Source organism: Rhinoderma darwinii, chromosome 7, assembly GCF_050947455.1.
Source record: "Rhinoderma darwinii isolate aRhiDar2 chromosome 7, aRhiDar2.hap1, whole genome shotgun sequence".
Taxonomy (NCBI): Eukaryota; Metazoa; Chordata; class Amphibia; order Anura; family Rhinodermatidae; genus Rhinoderma; species Rhinoderma darwinii.
The window spans coordinates 108,114,493-108,127,344 of record NC_134693.1 but is presented as its reverse complement, the minus strand read 5'-3'; the positions used below and the strand labels follow the sequence as shown (position 1 = coordinate 108,127,344).

General features: G+C 40.4%; 1 protein-coding gene across 7 annotated transcripts in view; it reads left to right on the top strand.

Annotated features, from left to right (window-relative positions):
* PBRM1 (polybromo 1) overlaps positions 1-12,334 on the top strand; it is a 97,046-nt gene extending 84,712 nt beyond the window's left edge. For 4 of the 7 annotated variants that reach the window (XM_075833791.1, XM_075833788.1, XM_075833790.1 and 1 more), the window contains 6 exons: positions 217-418; positions 1,625-1,795; positions 4,721-4,879; positions 8,816-8,886; positions 9,980-10,196; positions 11,816-12,334. In XM_075833791.1, the coding sequence (XP_075689906.1) occupies positions 217-418; positions 1,625-1,795; positions 4,721-4,879; positions 8,816-8,886; positions 9,980-10,196; positions 11,816-11,988 (993 nt within the window). In that variant the 3' untranslated portion in view covers positions 11,989-12,334. The remainder of the gene's footprint in view (positions 1-216; positions 419-1,624; positions 1,796-4,720; positions 4,880-8,815; positions 8,887-9,979; positions 10,197-11,815) is intronic. The other 3 variants (XM_075833793.1, XM_075833792.1, XM_075833789.1) reach the window with 1 other exon arrangement.
* Positions 12,335-12,852: the final 518 nt, after the last annotated feature.

Genomic DNA, 12,852 nt, shown 5'->3' with positions numbered 1-12,852 from the left:
GATTTCATCTAACATAGAACCATACCGAAACTGTCCACACTCTAACCACGGATAGCATAAGACTGCCTGGTGTCGGCAACAGCCACCCAAAAAATTAATAAATTGGCTTTTCCACTGGGTTTCAGTAATTTTAAAATAATTTTTTATATATATTTAAAGAGCAGTGTTCCTTTTTAGAACAACTGAAAGAAATGTCTAACATTTTCTCCATTCTAGTCAACACCTAAGTCTGGCAAGAACAGCACTAAGAAAGAAGGAGGGAAGAGAAAGATTAACATGAGCGGTTACATCCTTTTCAGTAGTGAAATGAGGGCAGTTATAAAAGCTCAGCATCCAGACTACTCTTTTGGTGAACTTAGCAGATTGGTAGGAACAGAATGGAGGAATCTTGAGGCAACAAAGAAAGCGGATTATGAAGGTAAAATACAAATATGACTTTAACTTCTCCTCCATTAAGAAGCTGTCAGTAGACCGCCATCGTATTGCTTACAATCAACACAAGAAGGGAGGAAGAAGCTTGAACTCCTTCAACTTGTTTAGTCATATAATTTGGTAGTTTAGGTATCTCTTTAAAGTGTAACTAAACTTTTAAAAAAATCTTTTGCCATGTCACAAGTTTTGATCGGTGGGGATCCGAGCACCGAGACCCTCACCGATCGATTAAAACGAAGTGCCAGATGCGCTCGGGTAAGCATTGTGCCACTTCGCTTTTAAACTGACTGCGTTCCTCTGAGCTGTGTATGGGCTCAATAAAAAGTCTACGAGTCCATACACTGCTGGCTCGGTTTTCCGAGGAAAGACTATCTGCAATGAAGCAGCACAGCGCTCGCCCAAGTGCTGCTGCCGCTTCAATTTAGTGTTCGGTGCGGGTCTCTGGGCTCGAAACCCCCAGTCAAAACTTCTGACATGTCAAAAGTTTTTTTTTAAAGTTACCCTTTAAAGCATAATTCCAATTTATAGATACAAAAGCTTGTAATGGGAAACAGCAATTTTCTGATATACATCAATTACCTTAATTGCGCCAGCTTACTAGCGCATACTAGATGCTGACAAATTAAATTCTCCACTACTTCCTTGCGGTTTGTTAGCATAGCAGACTGTATTCTGTGTTTTGCAGACATAATTATCGGGGTCATGAGGCAAGAGCTGGGAATCTGACTTCCCCACTTCTTTTACTAGCTTAGTATCACTGGTACTACAAGCTGGATTGATTTTCAGTTTGTGTATACAAATGCCTAAAATACATACTTTTGTACCACCAAACCAGAGGTGCAATAATACGGTGAGGCACATAGGTTGCCCGGTTTTACAGGTGAGAATTGGGTTTCTTTGGGTGATAGAAATAAACACTTGATTTCCCCAGCTCGGAAACACAGTTCTCACCCAATTGTCAAATTGGGCCATTTATATCCAACTTTAATTGTATCTCTGGTTTGGTGTTATAAGGGCTCTTATATTAGGCATCCATATTATGTGCGTTGTTAAACCTATGTTTTCTGTTTTATTTCCGTTTCATTTTTAGACAATATATGTTGGTTCATTAAAATGATAAAGATTCTTAGGTGGACCATTCTGGCTCCAGATTTGAGAGACAGGTCTTCACTGAATATATTTTTTTTAACAGAACGTGCTGCCAAAGTAGCAGAGCAGCAAGAAAGGGAGCGCGCAGCGCAGCAGCAACAGCAGCAGCAGAACGCTTCTCCGCGAGCTGGTACTCCTGTGGGAGCTCTTATGGGCGTTGTACCTCCACCAACACCAATGGGAATGCTTAACCAGCAGATGACACCAGCCTCAGGTAGACTATCTATGATCGTGCATTACATGACTTTCTTTACACTGAATGTTGATTCATTAAAAACTAGACATCATTAAAGGGGTATTCACAACATAGACATTTTTGGCATATCCATAAGATATGGCATAAATGTCTGAGAGATGCGGGTCCCAGCTCTTGGAACCACACCTATATCAAGAACGGGGGTCACCCATTTTTCCTGGTGAGGCGGCCACTGGCAGGAAATGGTGAAGGGGGCGCTGCACATGCACACATTCTGTTCTATGAGAGATATAGAATGCCGAGCAGCTCCCTCCCTTCACCAGTACCCGTCTGCTCCCGGCGGTTGCCTCACCAGGAGACACGGGGGTCTTGTGGGTCCTAGAGCTGGGACCTGCTATTAGACATTTATGGCATATCCTGTGGATATGCCATAAATGTCTATTACTGTTATACCACGTTTAAGGCCTCATGCACGCGTCCGTATTTGGAAGCCAAAACCAGGAGCGGGTTCAAAACACGGAAGAGGTGCAAATCTTTCCATTATAGGTTTTCTCTGTTTATGTTCCAATACTGGTTTTGGCTTCCAAATACTGAAGCACAATACTGACGTGTGCATGAGGCCTAAGGTGTGAAAAATTTGTGTTGTCGCCCCCTTGTGAATTGATGGCCTAGAACGTATCCGCTCTTGTTTTGCACTGTAAGCTCCTGTTTAGGCAATGACTACTTCTATCTTATGATTACATTTTCTGACATATATTATCAGATGGAATTAGGTAAACTTACTTGACCATCAGTGGTAAACACAAAGACCCTTACATCACAGCAGGAAGCCCATATTCATGCGCTGCATCGATTATCTACTGATATTACATTTTCTTTTTATTGCTAGAATGAATTGACTTAATGATTAAAAGTTCTAACCAACTTTAAGACTGAAATACATAATGGGTTTACCTGGTTACATTTAAATTGTAATTTCTTAGCGCTTTTTTTGTGGATATTCAGTCAGCAGTTATGGGTTTCATTACACACCTAAGGTGCCTTTTACACACTTAGATAATGTGTGTGACTCTATGTCTTTCCAGCGTCTATTTCAATTATCTCAACATTTAAATACTCTTAGGCAACCATTTTGGTTTGTTGAAATCGCGATTGCAGATCTTAATGTATGGTAAAAAAAATTATCGTAAGGCCTCATGCACACGAACGTGTATTTGCAACCGCAATTCATCCGCAAAAATGCGCATGAATTGCGGGCCCATGGCGGGACCGTGTGGGGGACGCAATTGTGGACCGCAAAAACTCATGACCAGTCATATTGTGCTCCGGCCCCATTGAAATAAATGCACGTCTTCTGTGTGCAAGGTCAGTGATTGCGGGTGGCCCGCAGATGGCACTCCACAGCCATCTGTGCCGTAATCACGGGCCAACCACCCATCTAAACTTTGGTGGACCACCTTTTGTACCATGTGACTAAAATTTCATTGTAAGCAATCGCCACATGTAAAAACTTAGTTGAATTTTTCTTTTTCCCAAAACCAGTAGCAAACAGTTGCGAGAGCAAGAATTTGTCTAATTGTGCGCTTTATTGAAGCATGTAAAGGAATCCTAAGAACTGCAGCCTTTCCTGAAAAGATCTACAATGAGGGCTCAGTCTACGAACTGTTGAGACAAATCATAGGAGGCGCCTCAAATTAGAGAAATTCTGCTTCTTTTTCCAGAAACCCCACCACTTGTATCCACGGCTGTGTCTGGTATTGCAGCTGAGCCTCATTCACTTGAATCGGGCCAAGCTTCAATACCCGGCACAGTCCATGGACAAGAAAGGCGCTATATCTGGAAAAATTATGAGATAGGGGGAAAAAAATGTCTGCTCTACCTCTCTGTGACATACATCAGTAGAATGAATGTTAAGCAGCATTTAGTTTAGCTGTGTTTTATATGGAGGGGTAAGCATTGACAGTCGGATGGAGAAGGCATCTTCTGGCCTCAAACCGTAAAGTACAGAATGAGGAAAGTAATAATTATTCCAATGAGACTTGCCAACATTTAGGCCGCGTTCACACAGCTGTAACATGGGACCTCCCATAGTTCAACAAGAACCTATCATAGGATCATTTATTGATACCAGTCCTGTTCAGTAGACCCCCAGAAAGGAGGTCCAGGTTCTGAGACTGTAATATGGACATTAAAATGTGCCCACATTATGGCAGTGTGAAAACAGCCTTAGAAAAATATCCCAAGCATTGACCGCACTTCTCCGCTATAACTACGTGGCCTGGTTGTCGTCTTTGGAACGTAAAAACAGGCCACTATGGCTATCTAAAGTCATATCTGTAAAATCTGTGTGCTTATTTTTAGCAAGAAGGATGAAAAACCCCATCCAGGGATGTCTTCTATGGAGTACAAAGTTTTAGTTTTTTTTTTGTTTTTGTATTTAAGGGATTATAAAGTCACAATTTGTACATGACCAGTTTAATGCATTTCATATATTTCTGGTAGCGGACGCAGCCTGCAGAGCATTGGCTCCGTGGAAATGTTTTTTTTTTTGCATTTTGGTCTTAACCTCATGAACTTTAAATAGATAAAACCTCCCTGAAGACCGTTCTGTAGAAAGTGAACGAATGGTCGGGTCACAAAAGAATTTGGTGGGTTTTGGAGTCTTCGCTTTTAACCTCATCATTTCATCCCGCTTATTATATCAATGAATAATCATTGGTTCCTACACAGAAACATTCTCAGCATGGTTTACATGTTAAATAATTTTCTTCCTTTCATGATGTAGCTATTAACGTGACCGGTTTTGTTTTTTGTCAAATTGCTAACTCATTTTTGTATGTTTACAATATTAATATCACAAAACTAACGTCATTTATTCATGGTAGTGCATGTTTGTATTAATCCATTATATTGCATGTTATTGATGCATGTTTGTTCTTCAAGGCATGATAGGGGGCTATCCGCCTGGCCTGCCACCCATGCAGGGCTCAATTGATGGTATTATTAGCATGGGCAGCATGCAGCCTCATCTTCATGGGGTGGTTCCACTTCCCCACCTCCTTCCACCAGGTATACCAGGCATTCCAGGCATCTCACTCCAGGGTAAGAATGTAATAACCTCATTCACTCACCTCATTCCACCTCTCGCCTCTTGTGTATAACTGCTAGACCTTTATCAGTTAGATTAGATTAAACTAATAAGGCTATTTTATTTCATTTTTGTTTCTTATATGGTTCTCATCTGGTTAATATTCTACACAATTTTTTTTGGGGAAAAAACTATTTTTGTACCCATATCTGTTCAAAAATCTTAATTTAGTCTAGCTGGTCATTGCTCAAGATAGTTAGGATGTAGATCTTGATGTTTTTGGTCATTCGAATCCACAAAAGGTCTCCATGACAACTTTGTGTACCAGGCAGAAATCATAAGTGGTGTTACTACGATAAAAGCCTGACAAGGGGGTGAGTATCATCCCGAAACGCACTGCTTGAAATAAATCTACCTTCCGGTGACACTGGATTGGCAGCACCCGTCTAGCTCGCCTCCCCCCCCCCCAAACTCTGCCTGTAAAAGTCAGCTGTGTAACAGAGCACAGCAACCCCGTGACATAGTCGCCCTAGAAACATGTTCCACATGTTGAGAAGCTATGCTATACATGGTGTTCCACTTATAAAATCCAAACATGTTTTTTGAAATAGAGGAAACGTTTTCTGAGCAAATCTATGCTCGCATCAACGGAAATGGACACTTTTTGCACTAATGTGTGTGTGTGTGTGTGTGTGTGTGTGTGTGTGTGTGTGTGTGTGTGTATATATAATATTATTATTTTTTTTCTATTTATGTGCTTCCTAAATGCAAAGTGAAGCAACTTTTTAAATAGCGTTTAGCTCTTATTCAGTTTGTGCAGCTCCTTTAAATAACTGACAGTGCTGCTGCTTCTAACTCAGGTCCGTCAGTCCACTGCCACTAACAGGCTGGCGTAATCTGCTCTCTTCCTTTTCTGTGTTAGGACATATCACACTGGCTTTTAGTATCAGAGTGTAGATAGGGAGGAGAGCAGTGGGGGAATCACTTGTAGAAAGAAATCCGTACAGGAGTGAAGTGCTGATAGATGAGAGCTTGTGCAGGCAGCAACATCCTGGACACAGCAACATCCTGGACACAGACCTCCCATCCAGCATGTATAAGGGCCTATTCGGAGGAACATTATCCAAATCCGTGTGCTGTCCGAGTGTAGAACAGATATCACACGGACTGAGCACTGACGCATTAAAGTAAGTGGGCCAATTCACAAGTCCGATTTTCCACATGGTTCATGCAGAGAAAATCGCAGCTTACATTAGTTTGGTCAGATTCTCGCGCTAGATTAGCCCATTCAAGTCAATGGGTCCATGAAAACATTTGGACAAACCACAGATGTCATCCGAGTGTGGTCCATTTTTCATGGAGGGGTTGCTAAGAGATTCTGAAAATTGTCGTGAATAGACTGATGATCACTGATGCTACACGGATGTGAAAAACTAACAAATGAAACACACTCTGACACAATATAGATTCAACTCCGATGTAAAATCGTACATTTTTCCCGGATAAAACGCAGACCTGTTTTACAACGCTCGTGTCTAAATACAGTCTTAGGGCACTTTTACACGGCAGTTTAAATCTTTCCATTATACTTTTTGTTTGTGGTATTCCACTCCTGGTTTTACCTTACAAATACTGATGCAAAAAATTGACCAAAATACTATCACCATTTTTTGGCCACGCTCCTGGTTTTGGCTTACAAATTCAGATGCAAAATACTGCCATGTGAAAGAAACCTTAGGCTTCTTTCACATGGCAGTATTCAGTTCTCATCGCCCGGAAGTTCAGAGCGGCCATACTTGTGCCAACACAGGCTCCGAGATCATACAAGCTGTACAGGAATGAAGCTGTGTTGATATATGAGAGCTAGTGAATGCAGCAGCATTCTGGATCTATAGACCTCACACCCAGCAGGTATTACTGTGAGAGACAAGTCCACATGAGAAACGTCTGAAACTTGGAGCAGGTTGCAAACTGTATATCGGGGTCTGAAAATGAATGAAAACTGCAGCCTGAAAGTTAGTGCAACTTTTTTAACTCCAGTTAACCACCAACATATGTAAAAATATTTTTTTACCATGTCAAAGGTGTCAATAGCTTTTGAGAGAAGACAAACAAACAAAAACCTGGCAACTCTGAACAATTAGCCATAAACAAGACATAAGTGAGGACTACTCAAGGCTGTGTTCACATATTGCGGTTTTGCCGTGTTAGCCCAGCTATATATAACGAAAAGTTCTCTAGTCCCGTCCGTTTTTGTCAGAATAGACTTTTCACTAATTCTGCACGTAAACTTCTATACTAACCAAGTAACGGAAAAGTAGAGATTTATGTGTGACAAGTTTTGTTTTTAGCCGAACACGAAGGCCAGGACTATACAGCGACTATTGCATAAACCAAGCCAGTAATTTTGTCCACATTGAAGTCGTGTCACAATCACGTTTTTACCACAATGTGCCGACGACACCATTTCGCCATAGCCTATATAATAAGTAGCATCTTTTGTTTTGAAAGCATGTTCACCAGGTAATAAGGCGTGAAAGAGGTTTTCTTGTCTAAATGATTTTGGAGACATTTTTTTTATAGTCACCATGAAATAAGTCTTACCATGTTGCAGCCACGTTTGGGATGTTTACATCCTGGCAGTCCTTGCGCCCCACTATCTGTGAGGATTTAATGGGAGGGATACTAGTGATTATTACAACAAGTTTGTGGCGCTCGGAGATAGAGACACTTTTGTCAGGCTCCCTTTAGTGTGGTGGTTTGGTGACTTCAATGGAGAGCAAAGCTCAGAAATCTCCAAGCTCCAGGGTATGGTGATCGTAGGTTGCCGCAACACAAACCCTACCAATGATCTCTTCTGACATGTCCGTATAACTTATCAGAAGATACAGAATTAATCACTAGAGTAGAAAATAAAGTACAAAAAATCCTAGATGCTTGTCTTATGACCTATTTAATCTATAGAAAATATATAATAATTTGGTTCAAGTGAGGTGGTCAGTATAGTGCAAGGGTCCAGTAGTATCATGTTATATGCACAAGTGGCTTCTGCGGGTCAGTCTTTATACCTGCGCTGAGGAAGGAGGAGAAGGAACTTGGTCCCCAAATTTCACAGCAGGTATTTTTGCTATACATACAAATTGTCAGCAAAACATTCAGGGACTTGTAAAAGCAGCACGGGATTATCAGGATCTCTTGGCTGTTCTCCGACAGAGCTGGTGAATAAATATTACAGACTGCAGGAAGCAGTCCATATCAACAACCCAGAGAGGTCAAAGGAGTTGTTTCATGAAGACAATCCCACGTCTGACAGCTGCGTCAGGGAATGTACGTGGCTGACCATGTATTAGATGGACAGGACGGGTCCGCCTCAGTGGGAGCCATTCTTAGCGGCTCTCTGTTCTGGCTCACATATTAGGGTCTTTATGAGGCAACCTGTTTAATGGCCGGGTTCCTGTCAAATTTGGCCTCTTCAGGTGTTTTGTGAATGTTACAGCAAGTGAATTGTAATTGTTTATCTGCTTTTATTTCTGTTTCACCTTTTGTGTATTTTAAAGAGTACATATCCATATACAACCTAGATATTTTGGTGATATTTAAGGAGAAAATATGTTTTGTGTTTTGGTACGCTGCACCTGAAACACTGCATACAGGGCGCCAAAAGTCTGAGTATTCTATCTACAAGTTGGCACCAGCAGCTATAGCTCTATAGATAGAAGTTTGTCTCATGACAGTTCCTGTATAGCAAGCATAAAGAGCAGAATGTCCACAATGAATGGTCGCTCTTGTTGGACACTGAACCAACATCTAAATGTCTTAAAGCTGCTTCTAATCTCAACCTTAAAAATATTTTAAAGCCTCTTTTAATTTAGCATGCAAAGCACAACGAACTTAGACTATGGGAGTATAGGGTTAATGTTTAATTCTCTGTATATTTATTCCAATTATAGGAGTGATGGCGCAAGGTGTGACTTCCCTGGTAGGATCCCCTGCAGCTGGAAATAACCCTTACAATCAGCAGGTAAGTCTAGCTTCATGATGGACTATCGTGATAAAACCACTCCTAATAAGTGGACTAAAAACATTGGAAGTCTGCCATCTGATGTATGACCAATCGGTATTCTGAAAATGGAGTATAAAAAAAAAAACCTCCCTAGAGGCAGGTGAAAAACATCCTCTGTAGTCTCTTAAAAAGTCAACACCGCTAATAAACATTCCAACATATTTTCGGTCTATGGTCTATATTGGTGACAAATGAATAACAAAAAATGGCATATTTAGTCGAAAGCTCTCGTTTCCACTGTTAATTATGGAACACAGCGTTCTCTGACCTGTGGCTCTCCTGCTGCCGCAACCCTAGAACTGTAGTAATGCAAACTCTGGAGAGTCGCAGGTTGGAGACCACTGGTCTAATATCTATGGGGAGCTTTACTCAGGATCAGTCTTGTGACTGGTATTGAGAGGTAATTCTCTTACGGTGGTCTTTTTATCAGATATATTATATAATGAGCTGTTGTTATTTATTGCACCACTAGCTTGTCCACGTCCGAGGCATGAATCTATTCTGGTTTCTCTGTCTGGAGAGGATATATACATATACATGATATATTCCTTGTATCTATTAGTTCTTGTGGGAACAGTTTTTGAACAAAAAAACATAACTGCATTTAAGGCTATGTACGCCTTCACAACCAAATTTTTTTTATTGTCCCAATAGTCTGATCCTGCAGTCATACTCCCTTTCATATGTTCCCAATTTTATACTAACATACATTCGTTAGGTCATCAAGAAGGAGCGGAAAGATGGAAGAGAGTATGACTGCAGAATCAGACTACACAGGGTTTGCTTGTTGTCTGTTACCATGGAGACGCATAGGTCTTCATAGAGCTGCAGACACAAAACAATAGAAAATTTGTAATCTACACCTAAAGCAAAGTTCTGCTTTTTTATTTTTAATGCATTGGGACAAAGGTGTACATGGCCTTTAACATGCAGTTGGCACACTACAATACAATGCAAGGCCTTAACTAATATATGTAATCTCTAAAGTAATACTTAGATATTAGACATTTTAACCAAAACCAACTACCAATTTTTTTTCTTGATTTTATAGATGGGTCTTCTAGTCGCAGCAGGCCAGCAGGCACCACCACCTTACCCAGGTCAGGTTCAAGGTAATCAGCCTGTCATGCAACAGCCTTCAACCCCAATATTTGTTGCACCCCCTCCCAGGACTCAAAGGTTACTCCATTCTGAAGCCTACTTGAAATATATTGAAGGTTTAACAGCAGAATCTAATTGCATAAGCAAATGGGACCAGACATTATCAGGTGAGATGTGCAACCAAGATCCATTATGTTCATATGGGTGAATATTTTATTTAACACCTTTCCAACCCCTGATAAAAATGTACGTCTTGGGCGGCTGTCAGGAGCCATACCACGATGTACATTTTCGTCAAGACAATCTCGTAGGTACTGCTAGCGTATCCGCAAGATCAGTGGTGGGAGTGCAGCCGTAAGACACAATACTCCAAACCCAGCAGTCAATCTCAGACATAATTGCAGCACTGCACAAGGGAGCGAGCCTCCTTATAACATTTGATCGCCAGTCAAAGGGGCACCATAGAGACGGCCCAGAACTCGAGTAATGTATGCTAGCGTAACTTAGATGTGATCGATATTAGCTGGATCCTGTGTGTCAGAGACACGCAGGACCCACTCTCAGTTTAGCCATTAGTTCAGCTGAACTGACGGATTCGTCACCGAGAACGATACAGCGTCTACGTATACAGAAGGCATAGAAGCTGTATCCTAAGAAGTAAAAAAAATGTTTAGAAAAGTTATTAAGAAAAGTGATTCAAAATACATTGATTTAATAAAAATAAAAAAATTTGTATAACTTTTTTTTTCACTCTACATAGCCTTATGAGGGCTTGTTTTCTTTGCAGAAAAAGCTGTAATTTTTTTTATTGGTACAGTTTACGCCTTAATTAAAGAGAACCTATCACTAAGGCCTCACTCACACGAGCGTGGCATTTTTGCGCACGCAAAAACCACTTAACAGCTCCGTGGGGCTGCGCGCAGCCGCCATCATTATGACACTCCATTTGGATGTTTTGACAGCTGTTGCGCGAATCACGCTTGTCCCACGGAAGTGCTTCCGTGCGACATGCGTGGTTTTCACGCACCCATTGACTTCAATGGGTGCGTGATTCGCGCAAAACGCCCAAAGAACGGACATGTCGTGACTTTTTTTCAGCGGACTCATGCTGAGTAAAAATCACGGACATTTCTGCACGGCCCCATAGACTAATATAGGTCCGTGCAACGCGCGTGAAAATCACGCACGTTGCATGGAAGTTTTTCCCGTTCGTCTGAATAAAGCCTAAGTCATATAAGTTAAAGTTAACCCCTTATATTTTACTACTTTTGCACAATAAAAGCATGCTGAGAGCCTTACCTTTTTATTTTTCTGTTGACATAGCTTGTTTTTTGTGGGACGAGTTATATTTTTCAATTGTACCATTTTAGGGGTACATATAACTCATTGATTTAACTTTTATTCATTTAGTTTTAAGGGGGTGGTTAATGGAATTCCCACCCCCTTTCCGACATTGTTTTTTTTTTTTTTTTTTTAATTTATTTTTTATGTTCACTGTGTGTAAAACATTTTAACACTATTTTACTGGTCATTACAAATGTGACAATATAAACATGTAAATATTTTTTAATTTATTTCTTTACATTTTTCTAGTTTTGCCTTTTTATATGGATACATGAGAGATAGATGGATAGATATGTGAGATAGATATTATGCACTATAGATTGACACTTTAGATATGTTGATTTGTTTCAGTGTAAATGCGGTTGAGCAGCGTAGGAAACCCAATTTTTTTCCATAGACATGTGGCACTTGATTTTTATTCAACTTTTGCTTTCCCTTTCAGCTCGGAGACGAGATATCCACTTATCCAAAGAACAGGAGAGCCGGCTTCCTTCACACTGGTTAAAGAGCAAAGGAGCCCACACAACCATGGCCAACGCATTGTGGCGCCTCCGAGATCTCATGCTTAGGGACACCTTAAACATCCGCCAGGCGTACAACATTGAAAATGTCTAACCTCTCACCACTGTTTTCCATTTCATACCAAGATAATTTTTTTGTGTGGAACAATTGATGTTTTTAGTGACTGGAGGCCAATGTTTTTTATTGCATTTCTGTACATTGTAAGACCATTTTGATATGAGAACATTTTTAATAAGCTTAATTTGATTGTGTTTGTTTTTGTTATGTATTAAGTTGTTAAATACAACATTTTTAAGTTTTCATTTTGTGTTTTTGGGGTTTAGTGTCAACGATGCTCATTGCTGGGTGATGTGTTAGGTACATTGTTTTTTATTGTAATTGTGAGTTCTGCTGTACCGCACACTGCCATTATTTTAAATTAAATGTCTTTGTCACTACACTCTGGTCTTACTGCAATTTTGTATATTTATCCCTGATAGCAGCCCTGCCGAGCACATTTCACTCATGATTCGAGGACTGCACATACGTATGATAACAATATATATTCTGTGGAATTGAATACAATCTATTGTTCTCTGTTTCAGCTTTTTAGGGCTGCGGAGAGGCAAACTTGTGATCTTCAATAGGATTAAGGACAGAGAATCCAGAATAGTATCTGCCCCCCTTATCTTACATGTCTTATTTCTACATATGTGGCATAGCATTACAATACAAAACTTCAGCCTTGTTGAACAGTAGGTTACACCATTGGATCATGCTGTAAATACCAGGTTATGAAATATGTTGTACTTAGTAGTAATAATAATATTAAACAAGAGGAGTGAGGACCCTGCTCACAAGAGCTTACAATCTATGAGGAAATAAGGGGGACACAAAATGTAAAAAGCGCTTGATCAGTACAATGGTCCAGCCGTCTTTTATAAACCAAGAACTACTTAAAAACACTATGTAACGCCC